Source organism: Ambystoma mexicanum, chromosome 5q (assembly GCF_040938575.1).
Source record: "Ambystoma mexicanum isolate Mex_15411 chromosome 5q, UKY_AmexF1_1, whole genome shotgun sequence".
Taxonomy (NCBI): Eukaryota; Metazoa; Chordata; class Amphibia; order Caudata; family Ambystomatidae; genus Ambystoma; species Ambystoma mexicanum.
Window position 1 is genome coordinate 1,081,997,052 of NC_090933.1, and position 27,326 is coordinate 1,082,024,377.

Here is a 27,326-nt window from a genome sequence, read left to right on the forward strand (position 1 = left end):
ATCCAGAACCGGACAGCAAGACTTATCCTTGGCCACAAGCCCAGGGATCATATCACTAAAGCCTCTCCACTGGCTCCCGGTGGTTGCAAGAATCAAGTTCAAGACCCTTTGCATAGTCCACAAGGCTTTCTGGGGTCGGGCCCACACTACATCCAATGCCCTCTTCCAAAATACCATCTTTCCAGCCCTTCCTCCGGCTACCTCCAACTCTCTAGGGGCTAGGTGCTTCTTTAGGCAGAGAGAAGGGGTAGATCTCTCTCCTCTGCAAATGCCTCTCTGTGGAATTGCCTCCCTGCCCCTCTCAAACATTAGCGGACCACCTGATCTTCCGTAAGCAGCTCCAAACTTTCCTCTTCTCCTCTGCTTTCGCTCTCTCCCTCCCCTGCTGACCTACTTGTCTGCTGTACTGACTGGTTGCTTGGCAAGTCTCACTGAGTCCAGGCTCTTTCTTGATCAGTCACTCTTGCACTGCCTCCAGCCTACCACGCACTTAGGGACTGTAACTGTAACCCTACAGTCCCTTGTTATCCATGCACTACCCAGAGCCGCACTGTCCTGGCTGCACTTACTAGGAGCCTTGCAGCCCTGTTGTCCCCTCCCTTCTTCCTTGCACTTCCCCCTCCGTTTTCCCTTGCATTTCTCATTCTCACACTTGCACGATTTGAATGACACAAGACCTAGTAAGATCATTTGTCTTTTCCACCCTCTATCTTCACTCCATTGCTTGTCGCGCCAAGAAACACTTGTGTACAGGCGTGTTATAATAGACTTATATCATATCATTTTATCACAGATGCTCCAAAAAATATACAATGCTGCAGTAAGAAATGGCTAGACTGGCAGCACCCAAATGCCAATCTAGCCAGGTAATTACACTTAGCAGGACTGCGCAGTAAAAAGAAAAGTCATACCAAACTGAGGAATAACTAGACTGGCTGCACCAAAATGCCTCTCTAGCCACTAATACCACATATCATGCCTGCTTAGCCTGAACATGGACAACTATTATGATTTATCGCACAATCCCACCACCCACAGATCCCCTCTCCCTCTTATGCCCTAACCCAACCTCCAAAATCAGCTGCTTGGCCCAGAATTACCTTCATGTCCCTCTTCCTTGTCCCAGAACTTACGTTTGAGGCTCCTTGCCTCATAGGTAAGTACTGGGATGAGGAAGCGTGGCATTAGGAGTAATGAAGATACAGGTAGCTAAATCAGGGATTACCTCCATGTACCTCTACCTCATCCCAGTGCTTGTGTATGAGGCATACTGTCTCATACACAGGTACTGCCTCATACACAAGTACAGGGACAAGGAAGAATAGGGATAGGAGTAATGACGATTACCAATAAGTAATTAAGGCATTAAACACAAGTAGTGGCTTAACAAAATTCAGTTGACTGGGCTGCAGCACTCACCCCCAGAAATGTTGTGCTATATTGACTCAACCTGGTTGACTTTCAGAGAAGTTGCCGGACAGAACAGGAGACAGATGTTAAACGGCACCTGGGTTTCGCTGTTAACAAGGGCCCATCAGTTACTAACGTAAAGCATTTCACTGTTAGTACCTGCATTCAAATGCCAAATATTTTAGGCAATTGAAATTGTGATGTGGGCTTAGTACTTTCATGCCAGGGAAGTGTAGAAAGGGAACAGGGGACCGTTCATTCTCACAACAGCTCATAAGAGGGTGCTTTCACACTTAAAGTATAGAGTTAACTGCTTGTAACATTGAAGCTGCACTAGAATAGTCTCATTAAAATGCGTAAAGAAGTTAGATGCCCCCACACAAATAAGTTTGCCTCCCCCACCACCCTTGAAGTTAGCGCCTCTCCCAACATTTGAAGGACCAGCCCACCAAAATGTAGGTTTTGTTGTGCCCCTGAACACAACCACGAACACCATTCACCATATACATGCATGCACACCCAGCCATCCTTACATTTAAGTGTGCACTCATTCACCATACGGCTACCTCCAACTCTCTAGGGGCTAGGTGCTTCTTTAGGCAGAGAGAAGGGGTAGATCTCTCTCCTCTGCAAATGCCTCTCTGTGGAATTGCCTCCCTGCCCCTCTCAAACATTAGCGGACCACCTGATCTTCCGTAAGCAGCTCCAAACTTTCCTCTTCTCCTCTGCTTTCGCTCTCTCCCTCCCCTGCTGACCTACTTGTCTGCTGTACTGACTGGTTGCTTGGCAAGTCTCACTGAGTCCAGGCTCTTTCTTGATCAGTCACTCTTGCACTGCCTCCAGCCTACCACGCACTTAGGGACTGTAACTGTAACCCTACAGTCCCTTGTTATCCATGCACTACCCAGAGCCGCACTGTCCTGGCTGCACTTACTAGGAGCCTTGCAGCCCTGTTGTCCCCTCCCTTCTTCCTTGCACTTCCCCCTCCGTTTTCCCTTGCATTTCTCATTCTCACACTTGCACGATTTGAATGACACAAGACCTAGTAAGATCATTTGTCTTTTCCACCCTCTATCTTCACTCCATTGCTTGTCGCGCCAAGAAACACTTGTGTACAGGCGTGTTATAATAGACTTATATCATATCATTTTATCACAGATGCTCCAAAAAATATACAATGCTGCAGTAAGAAATGGCTAGACTGGCAGCACCCAAATGCCAATCTAGCCAGGTAATTACACTTAGCAGGACTGCGCAGTAAAAAGAAAAGTCATACCAAACTGAGGAATAACTAGACTGGCTGCACCAAAATGCCTCTCTAGCCACTAATACCACATATCATGCCTGCTTAGCCTGAACATGGACAACTATTATGATTTATCGCACAATCCCACCACCCACAGATCCCCTCTCCCTCTTATGCCCTAACCCAACCTCCAAAATCAGCTGCTTGGCCCAGAATTACCTTCATGTCCCTCTTCCTTGTCCCAGAACTTACGTTTGAGGCTCCTTGCCTCATAGGTAAGTACTGGGATGAGGAAGCGTGGCATTAGGAGTAATGAAGATACAGGTAGCTAAATCAGGGATTACCTCCATGTACCTCTACCTCATCCCAGTGCTTGTGTATGAGGCATACTGTCTCATACACAGGTACTGCCTCATACACAAGTACAGGGACAAGGAAGAATAGGGATAGGAGTAATGACGATTACCAATAAGTAATTAAGGCATTAAACACAAGTAGTGGCTTAACAAAATTCAGTTGACTGGGCTGCAGCACTCACCCCCAGAAATGTTGTGCTATATTGACTCAACCTGGTTGACTTTCAGAGAAGTTGCCGGACAGAACAGGAGACAGATGTTAAACGGCACCTGGGTTTCGCTGTTAACAAGGGCCCATCAGTTACTAACGTAAAGCATTTCACTGTTAGTACCTGCATTCAAATGCCAAATTTTTTAGGCAATTGAAATTGTGATGTGGGCTTAGTACTTTCATGCCAGGGAAGTGTAGAAAGGGAACAGGGGACCGTTCATTCTCACAACAGCTCATAAGAGGGTGCTTTCACACTTAAAGTATAGAGTTAACTGCTTGTAACATTGAAGCTGCACTAGAATAGTCTCATTAAAATGCGTAAAGAAGTTAGATGCCCCCACACAAATAAGTTTGCCTCCCCCACCACCCGTGAAGTTAGCGCCTCTCCCAACATTTGAAGGACCAGCCCACCAAAATGTAGGTTTTGTTGTGCCCCTGAACACAACCACGAACACCATTCACCATATACATGCATGCACACCCAGCCATCCTTACATTTAAGTGTGCACTCATTCACCATACAGGCACACCCAGGCAGCCACCCATACATTTAAGTGTGCACCCTTTCACTGTACACGCACACACGCACACCCAGTTACCCATACATTTGTGTGCACCCGTTCACCATACACTCACACAGGCAGCCACCTCCACATTTAAGTGTACACTCTTTCCCAATACACCCACACACGCACACGTCATGAGGTTGAGGGGAGCCCTATTACTTCAAAAAGAAATTGAGCCTCAGTATAGGTTTGTCGGTCCGGTAACAACAGTACCGGTAAGCTTGCCGGTACCGTTGTTACCAGACCGGCAAACTATGAGTTCTGCTCGCGGGTGCCTTCCCAACCTCCAGGTCTGACTTGGCGGGCGTACCGGCACCCACGAGCCGAGCATGTTGGATGCACCGCCAGCATTCTGAATGGTGCCGGTGCATCCAAGCTCCCCATTCCCATTGGAATAGGGGGATCAAATGGGAATGGGGAGCATTTTTTCCTGGTGCCTATGAATGGGCAATTACTAGGTCCAGTGGAGCCGTAATGACCCGGTAATTGCCCATTCGCAGGTGCTGGAAAAAAGCGTAAGTTGGGCGGCAGCATGCCAGTTTTGACCAGCAAGGCTACTGCCAATCTTGCAATGAGGCGGATTGTTTCTTTTGAAATCACTCTGACTTCATAAAGAAATGATTTCTGTTAAGGACCGAACCATAACTGAAATCATTTCTTTATGAAGGTAGAATGACTTCAAAAATAAACTATTTCTTTTTGTAGTTATAGGGCTCCCCCACCACATGACATGGAGGCCTCCAGCCTGGGGTCTTCCAAGTCATGGGGTAGAGGGAGCCCTTGGACTTCAAAAAGAACGTTTCATTTTGTAGTTACTCCGTCTTCATAAAGACATTATTTCTGTTACAGAAATAATTTCTTTATGCAGGCAAAGTGATTTCAAAAAGAAATAAAAAAAAAAAGATTGGACATGTGCTCATAGCTCTGAAACATTTGTGTTGCAAAGGTGGGTGAAATCACCCGATTTTGTTTTTGGTGGTGAGACGCCCATTAGAATGAATGGGCGTGCAGGAGGCTTGGCGGGTGAGTCAGCCCTTTACAGGGCGGGTGACACCCGCCAAAAGCGGGTGAGTTGAGAGCTATGTGTGCTAGCGGGGCCTCCCGCACCGCAGGGGCTGCAGGGGCCCCTGTTACGCCAGTATCTAACAGCATGTATCTCCTCAGCCACCCAGCACACAGATCAGATGATACCAGAGCTCACATTCTTTTTGGAAACCCCCTAATCATTCTACTCACATGTCACTTGATGGGCAGTTTCTCTGGGTGTACTGAATCTAATACAGATCAATGTCACAGGAATGTCAAAGTCCTGTCCTTAGGTGTGATGTATGTCAACAATTAATTGTTAACCCCTTCAGCTTTAAGCTGGGGTAAGCAATGCTCAGTGATGTATGCAAAAAGCTATATGAACAACAAACGCACTTAGTAAAACCAATGTCTGGTTATTCTCACAGGTGGCGTAAAGAGAATTACTAGGAGATCATACAATGAATTGTGAAGTCATTTATTAGGTGAAAGATCAAGGGCAGAATCACAGCCTGTTGTTCAAGTTTGACGTTGTTTATCACCTAAAAGTAATTGTCTGACAGCAGTATTTATACAAGTTAGACAATACACTAGAAAATACACTAGGTTGTCAGTAGACTTTCCATGAAGATGTTCCGAAAAAATATTTTTAAGGTTGTGTGGAATGAAGCATGTAGGAATGATATGGTGAGAGTGGGGTCACTGGTCTAGATGAATGTATCTTTGTGTGTTTTATTTATTTGGATGGTGCACCAGAACCGAAGGTATCTGGGCGCCTTTGGCACAGAGGATACAAGTATACTTTTAGCTTAGTTACAGTCGACACAATATACAGCATGAAACAGATATATACAATAATACAGTACATGCAATATACACCATAAAACAGATATATACAGTTCATACAAGGAGAGCAGTTCTATATGCTAAGCAGAGAAGTGAAAATCTATAGTCAAAATCTACACTCAAACGGAAACGATAGAGTAATGTACAGGAAAGATAAATGGTACATGATAGGGTAAGGGAAAATAAATATAGTGTACCAGGGCAGGGGTAGCAAATGAAGAGCAGAATATGCCCGAAGCAGGTCAGAGGTCGTTTAGCCTAGTATAGGGCCGGACTGGGGCTATCCCGAGTCATTGGTGACCTGCCAGTTTATGGTATTACGCCTGAACATGTGGAATGGTTGGTTGGTTCCCAATGAAAGGGGTAGAGAGTTCCAGGGTTGTGCTGCCTTGACAGAGAGGCTACTTCCACCTGCTTTTTTGAGTTTAAATCTAGGCACAACTAGACAGGATGAGTTGATTGTCCTTGTAGGCCGTGCAGAGGATTTTTTCATGATTCTAGCAATGAGCTAAGTAGGGGCAGCTTGATTGAGGCATTTGTGCGTTGGAGATACAGTTGTAAGCATGATTTTGTCCTTAGTGGAAAGCCATTTTATCCGTTTTCTTAGGTGCGATATGTGGTCCATCTTGGGAAGGCCATGGGCAGCTGGAAGGGTGTTATTTTGTAGGATGTGGACTTTGTTGGTCTATGTGAGTGAGTGCAAGAGAAAAGGCCAAACGGGAAAAGGCAACAGCTTTATTTTATGAACGATATTTTTGCTGACACAAATGTTTCTATTTTATGTAATATGTTTAAATAATATGCGTGATGTATTCATGTTTGATTCACTAAATAAAACATAATAATGATGTGTTCTAAAATATCTAATTAATATAATGTAATTTCTTTGGATACACGCTGCCCGTGAAGTTGTTTATAAAAGTGCTACTTGTTTATATTGTTTAGTGTTGAGGGTTGTCCCCTCTTGATAATCCCCTCTAGTTTCTTTTATAAGCAGGCAAAAAGCTTGCATTGTCTGTCTGCGTCTGGTCATCTGTCAGCAGCAAAAAGTGTCGGTGTCTAAGGTCAGGTTTATCTGTGCCCAGCCAAATGTTTCTGGGCATTGTGCTCCAAAGCCATTTGCTATATCAGTCCCCTCCTTTATACTTCTGGCGACTAGTGTCATTGTTCTGTTATCATAGCACAACTAAATGTTTGCATGTGCAAAGTGCAAGGCCCTTTTCACAGTGCATCCGTAGAGGACTGCTATTTCATTCTTTTAATGGCGAATTAAACCGAGGTGGCTGGTGCTCTCTGCTGGTTCAATCTACAAGAATTCTATGCAGAACTAAAAATGTATGTATGCATAGGACACACCTCACTGGAGAAGTTGTTTTGCAAATAAAAGCAAATACAAGTTAACTCAGACGCCTAGGGCGTTCAGTGTTTCCTGCTTTTCAATGCACTGAAATGCTTTTCTCAATGCATTTTGTTACACTGCTCTTTAAGCAAACAGCCCTATATAAGACTAACAGTATCAAGTCACACCTATACTAGTTTGCTTGTATGTGGGGAATTCTAGCAGGACATGGTATCTTCATATGTTGCTTCCCTACCCTGGAGGGCAGAATGGGTGCCAACATATGTTAGCAGTGTTGTAAAGATGGTGGTAATTCTGTTACCGCCAAAAAGTGGCATTAATGGATGTTACCGCAAAAATCTACTGCACCTCTGAACTCTCAATGAAGCCCATTTATGGGCATCAGTATGAGGCCAGTGGTAATAATAAAACGGTGCAGGGTCTTAAATGCCACATATTTTTAAAAATACCACCTAATTGAAAGTTGAGATCACATGGAATATTTACTGCCTGGGATACATAGAAAGTACTACATAGTGGATATGTGCATTATTTAAACCATGGAGTACTTTCTATATAACCCCAGTAAAGGCCCCATGCAATCGAAACTTATAGTTAGGTCATAATGTAAAAAAGTAGGTTTTTAAAATACCACGTTTTCATTTTCCACAATATTCCTATTGAGGCCCCATAGAATGATAATGGCATTGGCGCCTCTGACATAATGGCAGTATTTTCTAGAGGAGGAATACATCTAACTCAAGCAACATGAGACATTAGAAAATCCCACTTTCAAGGTGTAATGCCCGCTTTAATATGCTGACAATTAAATTAGTTCTGACGTGATTGATGCATTCCTTTAAATAGCACCACTGCCCATAATTGGATTGCAGGGTGCCCCTTTTTAAATTATACCATGAAACAATTAAGACTTAGGTTTAGTTCTTAATCAGACTGCTACATTACTCTCTGCTGCACTAGACATAATTAACATGTTTTGGCTTTTTTCATACTTTTTTTCTATTTCACAGAGTGTTCACAAGCATCGTTGAAAAAAAATCCAAAATCCCCAACCAAACAGCGCTGGACAAAAAAAGGCTGACTTTATGCAAGCAAGAGATGGTAAGATGCATGGGGCCTGATTCACAAAGAGTCGCGCTGCAGGAAAGAGCGGAGATTCCTGTGAGCGTCTCGCATAGACTAGACATAGGGCCTCATTACCCGGTAGGCGGTGAGCCATGGCGCTATTAGTGCCATGGCTCATGCCGGTAAAATGGTAAGATGCATGGGGCCTGATTCACAAAGAGTCGCGCTGCAGGAAAGAGCGGAGATTCCTGTGAGCGTCTCGCATAGACTAAACATAGGGCCTCATTACCCGGTAGGCGGTGAGCCATGGCGCTATTAGCGCCATGGCTCATGCCGGTAAAATGGTAAGATGCATGGGGCCTGATTCACAAAGAGTCGCGCTGCAGGAAAGAGCGCAGATTCCTGTGAGCGTCTCGCATAGACTAGACACAGAGTGAAACTGGAGCAATTGTGGCCATGCCTGAGTGCATCGAAGGCTAGCCTTCCAGGGTGACACAGGCCACTAGCTGGGCACTCTTGCTCAGTGTAGAGCCCTTTTTTCCATAGTAACTAGGATGTCTCAACGCAATGTGTACACTGCAGGAGGTGCACAGCATACACAAGTGGTAGCGTTGTTTGGATTGCAGCCGCACACTTTTGTTGTTGAAGAATGAGGGCAGAGGGTCAGCAGGACTCGGATGTGCACGGGTCCCTGGACGTAGAGCGCTAGGTGATTCAGACATAGTGCTTTCAGGCACACTCCGGACTGAAATGGTAGCCTGTGAAGTGCGGGTGTGATGGGGTCTCACATGTTAAGACCCATGCTCTGTCTGCTGGTGTGAGTTCCGCTTAGCCTGAGTTGATGTGTTTGATGTTTAGTCGAGATTAGGGAGTGCCAAGGCTCTAATCAGCTCTAGCGTTTGCACCATCTGTAGGTTTGTCAATATGTTCCATAGCATTAATGGATTAAATATGCCCTTGCGGGTGATCTGGTCAATTTGTGGTGTCAGTGACAATTCCTCGTCTAGGATGATGTGTCGGTTCTTCATGGATTTGTCCCATGCTGGTGATACATCCAGAGAGTCTTACCAGTTGAAAAATGACCTGCTATCATTAGCACCCTGGCAGAGGGAGCTAGCCAATCAGGTGGCTAGGAACGCAGGCTTGAACCACCGTGAAAGCCTATGTTCCATCCCACCTGACGGCCGCCTCCCCGGGTGCCATCTTCCCCAACCCTCGATCCTGCTATTTTTTGTAATCCCTTCCCACCCCCCACTTACCTTATTTCTGCAGCAGCAGCACTCCCACCACCGCCGCTCCTTCCTCTCTGCTCCTGCATGCCACCAGGGAAAGGGAAGAAGGACCCTGTACGGAGCCCCACTTCCCTTTCAATGGAAGCCATCTTGGATAAGTATTTTCCTTTGTACAACGGGACAAGCACTGCATTTTTTTTTCAGCACCCCGGGTTACTGCTTTGGCAACCCGGGGTGCTAATGGCCTTAAGCCCCCATTCCAAGGGCTGGAACAGGGGTTAACGGCTCAGAGCTCTCAGTATCCACCCTCGCTTAGCTTGGCCCGATAACTTGGGCTGCCAGGCCGTTAAGCCCCCGTTCCAGCCCTTGGAATGGAGGCTTAACACCACATTAGTGTTGCCATCCAGGAGAATCTAACTTTTTGATTTGTTGCTGAAGGTGGAGATTGCTCATTGTTAGCCATTTGCACACTGCCTGGAGGCAATTGGAGATTTCAGCACCATGGTTGTTATTTATGTTGAGATTAAACTGGGCATCCTCTGTGTAGAGTTTAAATCCTGAGGAGAACTGGTGGGTATGGAGGCCAGAGGTCTGATGTAAGCATTGAAAAGTCATAGTGAGAAGGCAGAAAGAAGCCTGTGTGACCCTGAGGCTCAAATGGATGGTTTACATCTAAGCTCGACAGATTTAACAGGGGTGGTGCATCTTTTCGAGGAAAGAAACAATCCATATAGGGTTTGGACACAAATGCTCATGTCATTGCCAAGTCTTTTAATGAGGATGGGGTGGTCCTTCTGTGTCATATGCCGTCGAGAGATCTAGCAGAAGCAGAACAGGAGTTGAAACCTAGTGCTGTGAGGCTTGCTTCTCCAACACATATATGGATGTTTCAGTCCTCCTGAGGGTCTGTGCCCAGACTGGCTGTCATGTAGTAGGCCTGATGACTCATTGAATTCTGGGATCCGTGCTTTGACATTGTCTGCAGGGATTGTGGTGAGGAAGGGGATTTTGGTGATTGGGTAAAAGGTGGTTAATGTTGTTAGTGTCTAGAGGTTTTTGGTGTAGTAGGGTAACAGCAGTATCTGTGAGCGGTCAAGTTCATTTGTGAAGGACGCATTGTAGATAAGGGAGATGGATGGGTCCAGGGTGTTGGTTTGTTTTTGATAAAGCTGGGCAGGGTTTTAACTGTTGCCCAGATGTCTTCAGGTGCTTTACTTGATGTCATCATCATGCAGTGTAGGCTTGACAGCTGTCAGTGCTGGGCTGGCGTTCATAGGTATACATGTGCGTCCACAAGTGGTATCTTTTCTTTATTCATGTTGGTTTGGATCCTGTGGATATTCTTAGTAAAGGCTGGAGCCAAATGGCCCACTTGCACCTGTGAGGCAATGGGATCTGTGGTTAGTAAAATGCTTTGCAGGTAATGTTTGTGCATGAACAGTCCTATCACCCAACATTGACAAACTGCACCCTCCTGGTGCCTACCCTCGGGGAAAGCCATCATAAGGCTGGTGGGGGCTCCCCTAGCCAACCTCATAAAGCTGGGCATACAATCCAACTCTGGAAAGGGTGGCAGGGGTACTGCGTCCTAGCCACATAATGCACCAGGTGTGGCTGTTCTGCAGAGAGCATAACTGCTGAGAGAATACTTTACTCCACTCTGGAGTTGGGCCACATGCAAACAATTCTCCTCACACTTGCCAAACATTAGGGTGAGTTGCAGCTATGGCAGCATTTGGAATCTATGCCTGGGGATTGCATCATGTCTAAGCAGGAGAAGCTGCCATCATCACATGGACTGCATCCTTTCACCTTGACACCGTGGGCCACAGAGGCAGATAGCTTCATGGCTCAGAACAGTGTCAGGCAATGATGAGTTCACCTGAGGCACAGAGTCACTGGGGAATGACATACCCGCTGCTGGCTTGCCTTTCAGGAAGCGATGTCCAATGCAGCAAGTGCCATCATCAAGCAGAAGAAGATGTCCAACAACGACATGATGCGCGAGGTTCTCAACGACATTGAAACAATCCGCTTCCTGGTGGATGAGGTATGTTGGATAAGGAGAAGAAGCATTTTCACACATGCTATGGTCTTTTGGTGGTAGGGTCATTGCAGGTGGCGAAGCAGACTTTCTCCACACTAATCAGCCCACGCATGCCGTATAACAAATAGGATGGTAAAAAAATAACAATATTCATAGAGAGACAACGTTTTTCATAAATGGTTCACTCTCACAGGATCTCTAATTACTTGTGCACAGTCGGTGCACTATTAAACCATTACATAAAATAGATTGTGAAAAAAAAACGTTGATATCAATAGTCCTCCTCTGTTCTCGACCATCATATCCCCACCCAAAAATACATCACACAGTGACTTTTCCGGAAAAACTTGGAAACGCATTTGTTCCAATGATTTTTGGTTTCTGTGGTTACGTCTGAAGTGAGCAAAGGATTTTAATGTCAGTGCATAGATGCAGGTTCCTGATTGGTTCCGAAAGGATATGCGCGTTACAAATCCTAAATCACATCAAATCACAACATAGACATAGTTTTGTTTCTAACTCAAAAAGGTGTACAGATTATGTCTCAGACGTATCATGGACACAGAGGGTATGTAGTACTTGAGGGTCATTACGTACCTGAGAGCATAAAGGGGTTGGCATGAAGCGTACCTCGCTGAAGATTTGTCGGGATGGATTGCATGCGTTGATGTAGGCATCCTTTGGGTGGGGAAGCGGCGGCAAGTGGATCATTTGATTGGATCCCGCTTTGAGTCACGGGCCCCCATCATGCCTGTGATGCCCCCAGCCTGTACCAAAGTGTGGCTCATTCTGGGGATGCTCCTTGAAGCTACAGGACTTCCATATGGAACTGTTTGTTGAAAACCCGCCCCCTGTGGGTGAACCTTTGATGTGCAGCTTGTTGTTCTTCAGACTAGTCTTTTTTAAGAGTCATTGAAAATCACCCATCACGTTGAAAATGTCATTACGGGTGGGTAGATTGTCCTTATTATGTGCACCCACTCCCTGTGAATAGTGCCCTCTCAGTGCCACCACCCACTGTGAATAGTGCACTCTCAGTGCTTAATGCAGGACTCAGTAAATGCACAGATCATACCAATCAGTGACCTGGAGGTTTTTTAAATGTAGACTTTTGAATGCATAACATTTTGAAAGCGCCTCCCACTTCCGTAGATATCAGTTAATCAGTACAAGACCCCTTTCCTATCAAATGAAACAGTGAAAATAGTTACACTTGTAACACAGAGTGGTCAGTAACATGCAAGATTAAATAAGTGAAGACAGAATACTTATGTCATCTGTAAAGGAAACCCGGATGCCATGTTTATAGGGAAAAAGCAGATCTCTGCACCGGGCACTGAACCCTCTGAATTGCTTGAGAAGCTGTGCTGTATGCTGGGCGGAGCATGCTGGGAATGTGGATTTGCATATACCAGGGACTGTCCCCTGGGAAGCTCAATGTGAGGCAATGCTCTTGGCTTGTCTCTGTACATTGAGATCACAGGGCAATGTAGCGATGCTGCCCCCTGGCAGCTGGGCAGGAAGCAGGGGAGCAGGGCAGCGACTGGGCAATTCACATCTAGGCAGAGGGTTTCCAAAGTGCACCCTGGTTCCATTTGCCAACCAATACAGTCACCAGCAGCACGCTTCCAGGGGGCTTCACGGTTGGCAACGGTGAATGCCAAATGTATTTATTGCATTTACAATACGCCCAAACCCGTGCGTGTCACGGCGTAGATTTAGAGGTCAAGTTATACGCCATGTTGGAGTCCCATTTTACTCACCGCAGGAGAGGTAGAATTACTGCAAGCGGTAACACCAAATTAGTTACCGATATTGTAAGTGGAGGTAACACCTCTGCTACAACACGGTGTAGTTTTGTCTCCAAACAACACCATTTTTTACAATGACCACCAACTCGTGAGAGACCCTTTACCCGATTCTGAATAGACATGTCAGTATATTTCACTTCAAATTACCTTTTATTTGAATACCTTCTTCAAATGAGTAAAAACGATCCACTTTCTGGAATGCACCTTATAACTGCTTGCCCATGAGAATAAAATAGATACCTAATACCACCTTCTGTGTAACCACCATGCCATCGTAGTTACACAGATAATGTCACATGATGTGCTTAATGACGTTGCTACAACTTCCCACGTGTTTATGCCTACGAGGATGGCAGCCATTAAGGGGGCTACAATACAGAACCCAGTAAGTGCCATTTAATTGGTAATAGCATCTCGAAGCCTCTGGTGCCAAGGCTCTGACACTGGCTTGTCACTCGAAATGAAAACGAATACGGGGGGTTAAGAAAAAGCATGGTACAGAGCAAGGGGGTGTGATGCAATCTTTCACTGCCCCCGAATGCACCTTTGTGTTTGGGCGATTGCCAGTGGGAAGTGGGGTCCCACCCTCTGGAGCTGTCCACAGGCCCCCATACAATGTGTAATGCAGTCTACAGACATGAAGCGTGGCATGTGCAATTTGCAGATTGTGCACGTGAGGTGATCTGCTGTGCACGAGGCTGAGCAATGGGTACCTGGGGCAACCACCCTATGTTTTACCCAAAGTCATATACCACTTCACTGCTTGGCTTTGCGATCAGATCAGTGTCTATCGCAGTTACACCTCAAGGCTTACTGTGTGATAGAACCTGCTTCCAGTACCTAGGAAGTTCTTCCGGGTCATCAACCCCTGTCAGGGTGTTCCATCAATGCTTCAAAAATGTTTGCTTTCTCAATGAATTCAGTATATTAATGAGGTCACGCATCTCCCAGCTCCTTTCTTTATGAGCTTGTCTTCGGCTTGGTGTGAGGGTTTGCACACGCCTCCTCTATGCACTGCTTCTCTCTACTCAGATGATTCTAGCATTGATTTCTGTTTGTAATTATTGATTGACTAGTCGCTAACTTCACAGCATGCCGTTTAATGAGCTAACTTCACAGCATGTAATTTCATGAGCTAACTTCACAGCATGTTATTTCATGAGCTAACTTCACCATGTCACTTAATGAGCTAACTTCACAGCATGCCATTTCATGAGCTAACTTCACAGCATGTTATTTCAGGAGTTAACTTCACCATGTCACTTAATGAGCTAACTTCACATCATGTCATTTCATGAGCTAACTTCACAGCATGTCATTTCATGAGCGTAAAGACAGTCTTAACTGGCCGCTTGCTTCTATTGTTAAAAGCCACAACATACGGTCCCTGACGTCTTCATCTGGATGCTCAGCAACAACAAGAGGGTGGCCTACGCCAGGATCCCATCCAAAGACATCCTCTACTCGCCGGTGCTAGAAGAGAAAGGCAAGCACTGCAGCAAGATCAAAACCCATTTCCTCAAAGTGAGTGCCGAGCATTATGAGTATGAGTCCTTTGGGAATCTTCTGTGATCATCTACATTTCTTACACAGATCTAGGGGACGGGGGAGGGCGCTGGAGGGGTGGGTGGAGTAGGCATGGCCGGGCCTGAAAATTGATTACAAATGGAATCTAATGTTGCCTGTAAACAATGCACAGCCCAAGTGCATTGGCGCAGGATTGCTTTTTGCATGTCTCCACGGGGCCAGCTCCCGAATTGTAATTCAGGATCGGTCAAGCCGGGAGGCTGATGCGTCCCGGTCTAGAATAGACGGTGTGAAAGATGAATGTATATGCAGAACAAAAGGGTAGTGTGGGTAATTATGGCTTTATGTACCCATTCTAGGATATGTTGGAAGCCTGGCACTCTGAAAGACAGGGCAAATGTTTCATATTCTTATCAACATTGTCTGATAGTAGAGTCACCACACAGATCAGGCTTCCTGTTCAGGGGACTGCGTTTGTTACATGTCTGTACCATGGGGCTATGACGCGCTGCTTGTCACCTACATAACACGTTATGTCACACTGAGGCCACCTTACAGGACTGAGGAGCAGAGAGGGAAGCTCTCAGGTTTCAAGCCTACAGAAAAAACCACCAGCTCCCCCCAAAGATAAACAGTACATCCCCCCAGCCCCCAAATGGACATTTCAATAGTATGGATAGTTGGATGACTTTGAAGACACCACCGGATTAGGGTGACTTGGGTTCCCTGCTGAGCATACAGCCTCGTCGCTGCTGACAGAGCAGCCAATGGGCTGTGCCAGCAAAGCTTTTAGGATTAATGTGCGTCTTCTAGGAAATGTAATAACGCCATTTTCAATAAGGTATTTTTTGAAGTACTCATCAATACAACTAATGTTCCTAATGTGTTTCTTGCAATGACAAACAACATTCCCATAAGTTAAACCTCATCAAACAAATACTGAGATGAACAAACCTTCCCTTTCATTCGTCTCGGGAGGATAGCTCAGCGGCAACGTGCTCACCTTGGAAGAAAGACAACATGGAGCAACGCGGGTTCAATCCCTGGGTCCGCGCTTAGAAACCGCTGGATATTAAGCGTGTTATAAATAAGCAATCATATCAAGACTGATTTAGAATCAAAATATACCTTCTCGTACAATGAGCCACGCGTAATAGCTCTCTCTGTCAACGCACTGTGCACGCAACATACAAGGTAGGGGCTTCCGATGCACACAGAACATGCGTCTGTTGCAATCACTGGTTAATGGTGCAGAACATGTTTTGGGATTGCGAATCCCCACTACATGTTGCTGCAAATCAGAATCGTTCTTTTATGTCTGTTTGGACCAACCTGGGTCCAGCTGACAAATGTTTCGAGATATTTAGTATTTGATAACCAGACACACCTACCCGCCATTTACTAATTTTAGGTGATTTCGTGCATTTCGAGTAGCGCAGAATGCTCATGCGAATGTCTGCTTCTGTGCAGTCTGCCAGCGCGTTATGAATACAATAAATAAATAAATGTGATTCACATATAGGACGCATGTTTTGATTTAGGCTCTGCCACAAGTCCTGGACAAGGACAAAGTGAAAAAGGTTACATTTTTTACGTGCATTTTTAGGAAAAAATGATATAAATGCTCAGTTGTCTCCACACTTTTGTCCAGAGTGAAACAAGAGTATTTCAATACCAGTAGAGACAGGAGCAAATCTGGTGTGATCATTTTATGAATCATAAAAAAACATCAAGATCATTTGGTCAAAAGCTTTAACTGGACTGTGTTAACGCCTGATTCAGACAAGCCATGCAAAGAGCAAAGGCATCAAAAGCATCTCAGACTCAGGAGCAGCCACCATCAATTCGACTTGCTCATTTAATGATCCAAACCTTTGGGTGCCAGTACGGGCCGCATTACAAGTTTGGTGGTATCTCAGCGGTACATCCCTGAGATACCGTCACGCAGATTTACCATTATCACCCGTGCTCTGGTAGAATTACTGCTGGATTGCGAATGGTGGTAGGTGGTCTTAGTCCCCATTTATTTGAGTCTATAGCACTCCGTGGTGATTTCAGCCAAATTACCGCTGGCGGTAATTCCACCGATTTGGCACTTTTTGGGCTGTAAAGCGGAGGAATTGCTGGCAGAATTCTGCTGAAGGGGTATCCTCCGCCTTACCTTAAAACCCATAGTTCGGAGGTGTGGTAATGCGGCCGTAATGCAGTGGTAACTCTGTTACTCTGTTGCCACTGCATTACCACCATTTCTGGCCACACCGCTAAACTCGTTATGAGGCCCAAGTATTGCCAGTATTTCCATTTACTCAACAACAGGTCAGTGATGTGCAACATCGAAGTGTCCGGAGCGGAAGAGTCAGATTCCGCACTCAAATTCTACCTTGTACCTTGCAAAAAAGACTGGCTCCCACTCTCAACATCAACCCAAGTAAAAGCCGTCCTGACACCTTAACATTTTGGCCATAAAGGGACTAGAGTGTACCACATGCTCTCATTGGCTGAACTCACCCAATCCTGGCATTAGGAATAATCCAGCCTTCTGATTGACTAACATTTGTATGTGCCGGGCCGGCTCCTGCTTCTCTGATTGAGTGAATTCTGCCCAGTGAGAGCACCTTTTGTAGGGCAATTCCTCTAGTGGAAGCAGGTGGCGGACTGCTTGGCCATTGGGCAATCTGCTTCCGCACTATTATGAATTATGTTCGTACAATCCACCAAGCAGACCCCCTACACTAAAAGACAATTTGACCACTTTCATTAAAACAACTTTTGCCAGGTAGCCTTTAGTTTTTCTAAATAGATAATGTGATTTAAAATAATGTTAACAAGATGTTTGGAAATATACACGTATGCAGAAATATTTCCAACAGATTAAAATCAATCTAGAAGCCGTTTTGGGGTGTCTGTAGGATTGAGGATTTTCCTGGAAATGAAAGACAGTGGAAAAGTTCTGGCATGAAGCATTGCATCCACAGAGTGCCCCGACTTGGTGCTCACTCGTAGGGCTGCAAGGCTGTTCTCAAAGAATGGAGTCTAAATACTGGGTGCAAATCCCACCATCCTTGCTTTTCAGCTCTTCTCACCTCTCCCATGGATTTTCTGGTAACGTTTCGAGTTAAGGTGCCTAAAAGACTGAATATTTTGGGGGGTGCTCCCCAAGGGCCATCTTGTCCTCTGGGCTTTCTGTCTTTACAGTAATATTCCACCACAGAAATTGAATCAAATCCCCACCCTGACACCAAACCACAATACATCTGCTTCTAGATATCGAGGTGTGCACCAAAGACTACCCCATGCCTTTGGGCCTTTTCTTTCTCTTATTCCTCTGGAAATGAAAGGAAGACCCAAGCCACTGTACTGTAAGGTACATTGTACACTTGTACCATGTTGCAAAAAAGTTGCAACATTGGAAAGGATTAAGGGAAATAAAGTCTCCCATTACTGACTGTCTTTAAGGGCATGTCAGTTTCCCCATAACAAAGTGATCCAAAGCCCAGTGGAGTGCAGCTGAAGGCTGTGCCTCACTGGTAAAGTCAGACTATGGTGTTTAAACAGCAGCAACAGGTTGGGGGTTGAGGGTACACAACTGGAGGGAAAACTTCACATAGATGTGAATCTTTCCTAACAATTTTTTGGAGACGAAAGAACCTGCAGTCATCTACGTGGCTTGAATATTTCTTTCTCCACGTACTTCCTCCTCTGCTCGCTTCTGCCCTCTCTGGGGTGGTACCTTCATTTTCTCTACATGCCTGCCCCCTTCATGATGCCTTTTCCCATTCATATTGCTTGCTCCTGCTCTAACACATTGGCATCTGTCTTTCATGGTTTGTTTTCCCACTCAAGTGTGAGGTGAGGGCATCTTGCAGTTTGGGAGGAGAGGATGCAATGTGTGTTCGTTTGTGTCAGCTACAGTGACTGGGGACATTCACAGGAGCTTAATATTGTTTTTGATTTTGTCTCTGCTCTTTTCCATATTTTTCTTACTTCTCATGAGTAGTTTTGGGTCCACTGGGTGGGTCCGACTCCCAGAAATATGATGTTCCTTTTTTGGGACTACAGGGATTCAAGAGAATTAGGGAGCACAATCAAGAAAAATCTCCATAGCCAGGCTGTGGAAAAACCCAGAGGGCCCGGCAGTGCAAATGTGGTGGACAAAATGTTGGGACATAATTGCAGCGGAGAAAATTACTGCCCTAAGACTCGGAAACAGAGATAAATTCTTCCAAACGTGGGCTCCCTTTCTAGACTTTACCCAACAATTTCCAGGCCTAGCACGACAACCCCCTTCCCTGCGTTGGATGAACAAAACCGACTAAACACAAAGGGGCCAAGGCTGTGCGGAGGTACAAAGAGGTCCAGGGTCTGGCCTGTCAACGAACCCAGGAATGAGGCTCTAAGGCCTAAACAATCCCACGCACTGCGAGCTGAAATCGATCAAGGGCATAAAAGCTCACACAAAGTCCCCTTGTCACCCACATTTACCCCATTTCGGCCCACCAGGGCTAAACTAATCGCTGTCCTCACCCCAGAATCCCTCCCCTGACCTGTTGTTGTTATGACTGTTGTTCTGTTATGAAGGACATTGTCCTTGTTGATTTAACACTTGCACAACTGAACTCAAGCGCGCGGCGCGCAGCGCCCAGCGCTATTTATGTACCTGCAAACATCCAATGCAATGCATGTATAAAACCAATAAAAATATATTTGGAAAAAAAGAATGAATGCCTTTGCTTGCCCCACACCTCATACACCTTCCACAATAGATACTTAGGTATGTATTGTGATTTTATTGATGCCCCACTTGCTATCCGGGCATGTTTTGATGCAAAGAGTAAAACTGAATGCCAAGTACAGGAAAAGAAGGAGGTTCAGCTGGAACGAAAGTTAATTTACAGCAGGTCTGAAGCTCTCCTGGTGCTTGTACCCAGTCTATAGCTACCGGGGTTCTCAGCCAGCGTATTTGGGATTGAGACCTGAATATTGTGGTATTTCGCAATGACTGCACATGCCACCCTGAAATGATTGGCTATTTGGTATTGGCATAGTTGACCTAATGCCAACAGGACCTACTCCCATTTGACCAGATCTTTTTGACCTAATTCGGTAGGTCAAATGGAACACTTTAATTAAAAAATAGTTGTGGGGTGGGGTAAGGGAATAGGTTGAGGTGGGGGAAGTTGGGGGGAACGCGGGGTCTCCTCCGCATTATGGGAATTTGCGGGGGGGTCTCCCTCTGCAGAAGGTAAAGAAAATGAGGTCAAATAAATTTGGTCAAATGGCCAGTAGGTCAAGTTCTTTAGGTCAAACAACCCATATTCGGCTATGGTTTTGGTTCTCTAGAGGAGAGGTTTTCTGGATTGACATTGCCTTTTTTCAAGTAGCATTAGCAACATCTGAAAGAAGGGATTATTTGTTTTTGGGGTGGCCCCTGGTGGAGCCCTTGTTAGATGTGTCTCCCAATTGGTCCTGCTGGATATGGTCTCTACAGAATCAGATCTGCACAGTGTCCTGGATCCAACAGATCCAAGGGGTGCAGGATAGCTGGAGAGAGATCCTCGGAATCAAGTCTCTGGATTCTCTAACAATGAAGGTGCGGCTTAATACAGCCACATCATCCCTAAGATCATCCCTTTGGGTCTTTGTAATCTTTATGAACATCCATGGCTGCTTGTGTTCTCTTGGAAGACAGGGGAGGGCACAGCCAAGTTCAACCTTCTGCCTCAGAACCCTGATGCCCCCTGCAGTTTCCCTTTCCGCTCCTTCCTCAGCTTCCTGCTCTTTCCTCGGCCTTTCTACCCCATTCACTCCTCTACTTGCATACTCCTCTCAGCTATTGGGGTTCTGCTCCATTTCTGTGAGTGACAGTGGTCAAAGATGGGAGCTCACCACCCGCAGAGACCTGTTATGCCTCATTGGCTACACTTCTGTCTCCTGTATCCAGAGAGAGTGAGGTGCGCATGCCACCTTCATTGCCGTACACGTTGTGTTAGCTTGCTGAGTGACCAAGCCGCACTGAACCGAGGTGCATGCTTGCACTTCTTGCCCTACTGCCATGAATATGTTCACCTTTGTCTTTGTGCAAGCCAGATGCTTTCTCCCCCACCACTCTAGCAAGAGGGGGCTGGAGAGGGCCATAACAGCAGCAATCCATCAACAAATGCTCCCATCCACCAAGGTGCCCCACAACCACTGCAGTTCTCAGACCACATACACACACATGATGAGGGTCACTGGATGTGTCACAGTCAGTGTTGTAGAGCGTTATGATCTCTTCTATGAACAATTCTATACACTACTTATGGGTCAGGATCTACTGTAAGAATGTTCTAATGGTCTATCATAAGAATGTAAGATAAGCTTGAGTGTGTCTTACTAAATAGTATAGTACAGTGGACGTGCTCTGTGTTGTTTAGTGCCCTAAAATTGCATCACCTCAACAAGTGAATATTTGTATATTTGAGAAAACCTGGACTGCTCTCTTTTTCTCGCTGATGACCATAGTCCAGGAATTCTGTAACCATTTTTGGTCTGTGTCTGTGCAGCTTCCAGGAAAACGGGCAGTTGGTTGGAACGTGCAAGCAAAAGTGGACGTGTACCTTTGGCTTGGCCCTGTCAAGTATTCACAGACGATTCTGGATAATCTTCCGGTGGGTTATGAGGTGGAAATGCATCCTGAAAGTGCAGGACACCACACCCCTCCTCCCCCTGGAAATCTCATCTACAAGGGTAAGGTCACAATTCCACTGTTGGATACTCAATATGCTTGAGAGTATCACATGTTATACAGATAATGCACATTAGTACCCGGCGAGAGACAATCTGAATGCAACAGGCATTCTGATTGGCTCTCGCCAGGTCCCTACCCGGCCAGGAATCCCTCAGTAAGGATTCCACGGCCTTTGTCCCCGGCGGGAGGCGTGGCAACCGCTCAGCCAATGAGGAGGCTGCCTTCGCCCCCCCCCCCCGCCGGGGACTCGGGTAAGTCTTTTTTTTTTTTTTAATTCCCCTCCCTCCCTCCCAACCGCCTCCCCAACTTACCTTCTTGGTCCTGCGTCCCCGGCGGGGGACGAGGGAAGCCTCCAGCCATGTGGAGACTCGGAGCGGGGCCATCCCCGCTCTGTGCCTCCACACGGCTGGGGGCTTCCCTCGTCCCCCGCTGGGGATGCAGGTATGTGTTTTTTTTCCCTCTTCCCCCGCGCCACTCCCACCCTCCCAACCCCACTTACCTTCTTTTTGATCCTTTTTCAGGAGCGGACGCGCTGGGAACATTTGTGTTCCCAGCGCGTCCGCTCCCGATGGCCGCCATCGAAAGGGAAAATTGACTCCGTTTTCCCTTTCCATGGCGGCAGCCAATTTTCTTGGTCTTTTTGCGGCGTTTCAGGACAGAAAAAAATGCTTTTAGTGCCCTGGTCACGCAAATAATGCGGGCCGGGGTACTAAAGGCAATAGAACCCTCGCGGTGGGGGAATAGAACCTTCGCTCGGGGCCTTACCTATGGGCCCGGGGCATTACCTGAGTCGGTATGCCCCCGCCGCTCAGGTTCTATTGCTTAATTAGAACACTGGAAGGGGCGTGCAGCCAATGAAGCTGATCGGAACACGGGCTGTACTGACTGGTACAAGCCTACATTCTGAGCGGCCTGATGGTTGCGTCCCTTTGTCCTCCATGTCTTGTCATCACAGATACGCCTGGGGAGGTATTATGATTACGGCAACTAGATCACTATATCATTACAACTGCACTTTATTTGATATTTTTTAAATGTTAGTTATTTAAGTGTAAATGTAATGAGTTTTTAACACATTTAATGCCCTGGTAGAGTCCAGGCATGTGGATGTTTCCGCTTCACTCACATCACCAAACATAGAAATGTTTCTATTAGTTAAAGAGAAGGGCCCTTCAAAGTGTCTCCCTTCCAAACGAACACCATCTCCTAACATAATTTTCAGTACAATCCCAAATTGGATTTTCTTTTAAATATGAGCATCTAGAGACTACCACTGGGTGGTAGCGGTGTGCAGTATAAATCAACATAACATAACATTATAAAATAATATACAAGAAGTGGTCCTGAATTTAAGTCTAAGAGGCTGATTAGGAGTCCCCCGGTCCGGAAACAATGGCGGTAAAAATGCGGGGAATTCCAGCACCGGCATTTGTTCCAGACAGGGGAAACACAAGTTTGCCGGTGGTGGTAGTGAACTACCGGCAGACCTGACCTGCTGGGAGTTCAGGCCCCTAAGGGCAAATAAATCCATGGAACTCGATGGAATGGGAACTCAATGGAATGGGAATTTACCAGCATCTCTGCCACCCATAATATCCCGGTAATACCGGGATATCAGGCAGCAGAAATGGTGTAGCAGTTTTGCCAATATCCCGCAGGAATTACTGGCGGGATACCGGCAAAGCTATAATGAGCCTGTATAGTGTTAGTTTCCTGGGGCATTTGACCGATGTAGTTCCATCATTGATGTGATGGCGGTGGCAGATGCCATCCAAGTTGTTGCAGCTAGGTTTACTCTACACTGTGAGGCAATAACTGGCTTTTTATGAAGTTGAATTTCATCTAAAACCACACAGCTACCGATGGTAGACACCATTAAATAGAATGTATTTTCCCACTTTGCATGCTGAGACTTGATTTTTATCTTATCCATTAAAGTATATGACTACAAGTCCCAGCTTGCAACACGTTGATACACACCCCAGCACTTTATGAGGCTGACCCTCAAGCTTTACGGTCAGCTATCTATGTGGCTGGAAGAAAAGATTTTCTTTCATTTTAGTAGGAGACAGTCTCTGCAATAAATATGGATACAGTCTCCTGGCATCTCTAGCGAGAAGCGGAGTTAACCTTTAATGTAGTCTACTGGCAGCCAGCAAAAGACTGATGTAGCAGATACCCTCTCTTTCATTTATTGCATTATATTGTATTGTAGTCAATATTTATACAGCGCCATTGCCCCATTTGTATGGCCTCAATGCGCTTTGTTGTTGGAATACCCTCAGTGACCAAAGTCCATGTATGTGAACATTCTAAGAGTTTACTTAAAGATGCATGTGTACATTCTGCCGGGTTAGAACTTAGGACGGCTGGCTGGGCTCCAGTAAGTAACCCAGAGGTCAGGCATATGTGTGGGTGCTGTCATCAGTTTAGTATAGAGTGCTAGTGTAGGAGACCCTATGTGTGCCCAGATAGGCCAAATGTGTACATAAGTTGTTGCTGAATACTAATGGATGAGGTGTTGAGGTACAGCAGGGGTTTCAGTGTGGACGACTATACAAGCTGCTAGACCGGATTTGACATAGCAGTAGCTGCATTCTAGAGTGCATGGATCGGGAGCCATGCCTGTAGCATGAGTCCACAGACCTGGTGCGATTTATACATCCCTTAGACTAGGACTGATTTTATCTTCAGTGTTGGTTTCTTTGGTCTCTTAAGGTGATTGGCAGGTCGTTCGAATGCATCTACTGGTGGGGTTAGCACGCTCTCTTTTTTAACACACATAAACACTTGTAGGGATCCACACTTTTAGTATGGAGGCTAATTCTTATTTTAGTACTAGTTAATGGGTGACTTCAAAGAACTGTTTTCACAGAAGGTTCCTCATAGTGTACAAAGGGTTCTGTCATTGGGCGTGGGATGTATCGGGGCTGCTGCCCATTTAGGAGTCAGCAGATTCATTTAGAACAAAGAGGGAACTTGGGGTCACATCTCGAAGAGGAACTGTTTCAGATTTTATTGACCTTCGTTCGAAGTGTGTGGTCCCAGAGTTATTGATTCACTCGGTGATCATTCGAAAAAACAAACAAAATGTTTGTGGAGAATTAAAAAAAAGGAACTTACTTCATCCATAGTATATTGTTGTATGGTCTAGTTCACAGGGTATCCTTGGTAAGTTTCTGGGATATCCTTGATTAAAATGTGGTCGACCTGTTTCGATGATTGCTGCTTATCATCTTCTTCAGGACCGTAATTTTAGCTTGTCCCTATCGGATCAAGGGTTGGGGAGGGGCACAGGGGCCGGCATACCATCTGCCAAAAGGGCGAGCATTATGTCTCCAAGGAAAGGATTATTTGGAAAAATGTCCAGTCTATCGCCCACAGGAAACGTTCAAGGCTCTTGCTGTAGAATTTCACTTGTCACACAGGGAGTCCGTAACCGCTGCCATCGAGAGTGTGTCCTCGTAACTAAGGCCTTTTTTTTTTTTTATTAAATCATTCAAAAAAACAAACAAAATGTTTGTGGAGAATTAAAAACAAAGAACTTCATCCATAGTATATTGTTGTATGGTCTAGTTCACAGGGTATCCTTGGTAAGTTTCTGGCATATCCTTGATTAAAATGTGGTCGACCGGTTTCGATGATTGCTGCTTATCATCTTCTTCAGGACCGTAATTTTAGCTTGTCCTTATCGGATCAAGGGTTGGGGAGGGGCACAGGGGCCGGCATCCCATCTGCCTAAGAGAAAGAAAACCAGAAGTAGGTTTTGAGTCATGAGGTCACTATAATTCCTTTTCCTCAGTCTTAATCATGAATCATTTCAAGTTATTTTGACAATTTCAAGAGATACGTAAGAATTTTGGAATATCTGAACAGTCTTAAAGGCTATTTTGGCTATATGAGACTCTTTTGGCATTATTGACTATTAGTTACCTCTAGGACCAATCTTGTGGATGCAAAGAAGTTGACTGGTTGTTCGAGGGTGCAGCTTTTGCAGGGTGTCTCGTAAATCCTGTAAGACAGTAAGGATGGGCAGGTTTTAGGATGTGCCCGCTCAGACGGGGTGGTTCAGAACTGTGTGCATGCCACATTGGGCTCAATCCTGTGTAATGGGGGGGGGGGGTATCTGGAAGCCGGAACGCTGGGGTCCGTCCAATTATCCGTCCCTTAACGAATTAATATGGCTCTTAGTTGTGTGAGCCCTATCCGGTTTCAGCCGCCATTGTGGCATGTCGCCGCGCATGGTCGGAAAAAAATATGGTTCCGTGCAAATGCCGGTCGTGAGCGTGGCCGCCTGAAATAGGGCACACATGCCGCGATGCTTGATCGTTCCATCGCGGAGATTCATTTTTTGAAAACCACGCATAGGCCATCGGTTGTAATAGATAAACCATCGCGGTGTATCGTTGCTGAGCGGGGGAGCGTGTCTTTATTTAAGGGACTCAGGGCCATGTGACTTCAGTGTGAGCACTAGATTTGCTCGCGGTGCTTCGTTCACTAGGGGGGCGCGTGGGCCATCATCATTATATGCATCAACCATCGCGGTGTGTCGCTACTAAATAAGGAGCATATCTTGTTTGAAAAACTCGTGGGGGAATCGCAAGGGGCCACTCACCGTATAGATTCAGCGGCTGCTTGTATCTGGCCGTGAGGTGCAGTGGTTCGTGCTATGTTTTGGTAACGGTTGCCTGGCGCCGCGGGTCCTTTTAAGTAGTCCGTTGTCGCTGTCAGCAATGTTCTAACATGTCGGCCATTTTGGAGTGACATAGTTCCTATTTAGTGAATCTGGGCATCTGGTTGAATGATCATATTACAGACTGAGGCGCTTGCTGGGGGGATGTTATTCTATCCATTATTTTAGGAGGATGTTACACACAATTCAGTATTCCATTATACATTGCACACAAAACTCGTTGCCATCCTATTCATTACTGTTAATGATTGGATATACGCCTTCTTTCTTCGTCAGTGGTGTTCTGCTTGTGATTGTTGGGCTCAAACAGCAGTGATGATTAGAAGTTGAATTTCATAATGGGGAAGCCAAATTGTGAAGCCAAATTGTCTGGGTGGAGTTTACGGCAAAGGCACCAGGTGACTGCGGAAGAGGTTCCACATGTGTAGAGTATACATATTGTCATTGTTTTAATACTTTTAACACATTGTGCCCTTGGTAGGACTGGGTTAGTTGCAGAGATTCTTGATGTTTATGTTCATCTCATAAGGGCCAAATTGTTCCACTGGATTTCTTCATTTAGGCCATTTTTTTACTGTGTTAAGTCTGAAGATCCAGAGTTGCTCTCGTTTGAGCAACATTTGGCCGAAATCCCCGCCTCTTCTTGGTGGGGTTAGTTTCTCGAGGATGGTCCATGTGAAATCTTCCTGTGTGTGTCCTTTTTTGATAAAGTGGTTCACAAGAGGGGCTGTCAGTTTTTTTGTTTGAATGCATGATTTGTGTTCAATAAGTCTTTTTTTCACTTCTCGTGTTGTCATACCCACATACCGGAGGGTACATGGGCACGTGATGAAGTAGACTACTCCTTTTGAGTTGCAATTAGTGAAACTTCGTTGTTGCCATGGTGTGTGCCATACGATATCAATGGACTTGCTCCTAGATGTTTCCTACCTTTGGGCAGGACCTGGCTGATGGCATTCTTTAAGTGCAATAGGTAAATCAATTAAACAGATTTTGCCCCCTATGGCCTATGACCAATGGTATAATTTCCTGTGCATTTTAGCGCATCTCTATTCCTACCCCCAAAAGCCATTAAAGTGTCTTCCATGCCCAAAAGCCCACGTTGAACTGCCGCATGTCCTCTCTACCTCCAGTGAAACCCATGGGTTGAGTGCTTGGGTAGGCCCCTTGATAAATAGGTAGGGCCATCCAACTGAGTGCGTG

General features: G+C 45.7%; 1 protein-coding gene across 1 annotated transcript in view; it reads left to right on the forward strand.

The window, feature by feature from the left end:
- Positions 1-27,326, forward strand: part of FER1L6 (fer-1 like family member 6) — a 1,078,814-nt gene that overhangs the window by 609,323 nt on the left and 442,165 nt on the right. The window contains exons 16-19 of the mRNA XM_069621590.1: positions 8,032-8,122; positions 11,255-11,368; positions 14,548-14,700; positions 21,246-21,429. Of these exons, the coding sequence (XP_069477691.1) occupies positions 8,032-8,122; positions 11,255-11,368; positions 14,548-14,700; positions 21,246-21,429 (542 nt within the window). The remainder of the gene's footprint in view (positions 1-8,031; positions 8,123-11,254; positions 11,369-14,547; positions 14,701-21,245; positions 21,430-27,326) is intronic.